The sequence below is a fragment of the Frankliniella occidentalis genome, unplaced genomic scaffold (genome assembly GCF_000697945.3).
Source record: "Frankliniella occidentalis isolate FOCC.00 unplaced genomic scaffold, Focc_3.1 Scaffold5, whole genome shotgun sequence".
Taxonomy (NCBI): domain Eukaryota; kingdom Metazoa; phylum Arthropoda; class Insecta; order Thysanoptera; family Thripidae; genus Frankliniella; species Frankliniella occidentalis.
In genome coordinates, this window is record NW_026267135.1 from 1,729,355 (window position 1) to 1,730,536 (window position 1,182).

Genomic DNA, 1,182 nt, shown 5'->3' on the forward strand with positions numbered 1-1,182 from the left:
CCTCTCTCCACCCTCTTCCCCCATGGGCGCATGATATTTTTCTGTTGGAGCTTGTTTTGAAATTCATTCCAACATCAGTCATAGATAAATGCGCTTGCAAATACATTTGGTCACTGAGCAAAATTGAAGGGAGGGGAAGTAATCTGCTGCTGCAGCTAATATCTAAATTTGTTATTCCAATTCCCTTTTCTTGTCTCCTTGTAGGTTTTCTCGGTCCATGTCTCTACCAGCAGCAACTGGGGCTGGACCTGTCTCACGTCGACCATCCTCTCTCCCTTTTTTGGTAAGTTTGATCATGTTGAAGAATGAATTATAATGGGTTGTAGTCTGGTTCAAAAGTTAAGTTGTTTTTATCTCTGTTTAGGACATTGATTTCAATATCAATTTAATTGAGAAAAGAAAAAATTCTGTCAGAAACAAAAAAAGTATGTAAAAATTTTTGAAAGTTTTTCTTTTGAGGGCTGATTTTGTGCAGTTGAAATTTTTCTTTCAAATCATGTATCTTTATAATTACAGAAATTTGTGGCTTCTGTAAAAAGAATGGAGAGTCGGCGGAAATTTATGAGTCGCATTCGCTAAATGTGTACAATGGATGTGAGACAGTCATATCTTGTCCAGTATTAAGGAGACTCAAGTAAGTTGTTAGGCTTCAATTAGAGTATTTTTAAACGAAATTTTTTTATCCACTATAATGAATGAAAGTTTTTTCCTCAGATGCGACAAATGTGGCGCCACTGGTGACCATGCCCATACGAGGACACATTGTCCGTTGTTAAGGGAAAAGCTACCAGTAGCTGTAATACTAAAACAGACCCGTCGAAAGTGTGATGGGTCTTTGAGGCAATGCTTTTAATTTTGGTATTGAGTGTATTATGCTGTCAATGGTGTAAATTAATATTTCTGTTTGATTGTGTGTTCTCTAATTTTTAATCTCAGGTATTCAGCTTCAGCTGTCAATTGTGTTTTATAAATTTATAATGTATTAGGTGACATTTTTTGTGTCTTTTGATCTTCCTATTATTCGTAACCAGATTGTATGTAAGTACCCAAGGCATGTGCCTTCATAATGAATTTAAGTTAAAATCATGTATCATGTTAGTGAAGATGCCTTAGAATTTATATTTTGCAAATACGTACATGAAATATATATCGATTGAATAAACTCAGACAAAACTGAAGTAA

The 1,182-nt window shown here is 34.9% G+C and overlaps 1 protein-coding gene across 1 annotated transcript in view; it reads left to right on the forward strand.

Annotated features, from left to right (window-relative positions):
• LOC113212056 (ice-structuring glycoprotein-like) overlaps positions 1–1,182 on the forward strand; it is a 2,780-nt gene extending 1,598 nt beyond the window's left edge. The window contains exons 3-6 of the mRNA XM_026430625.2: positions 205–283; positions 365–425; positions 517–634; positions 715–1,182. Of these exons, the coding sequence (XP_026286410.1) occupies positions 205–283; positions 365–425; positions 517–634; positions 715–853 (397 nt within the window). The 3' untranslated portion in view covers positions 854–1,182. The remainder of the gene's footprint in view (positions 1–204; positions 284–364; positions 426–516; positions 635–714) is intronic.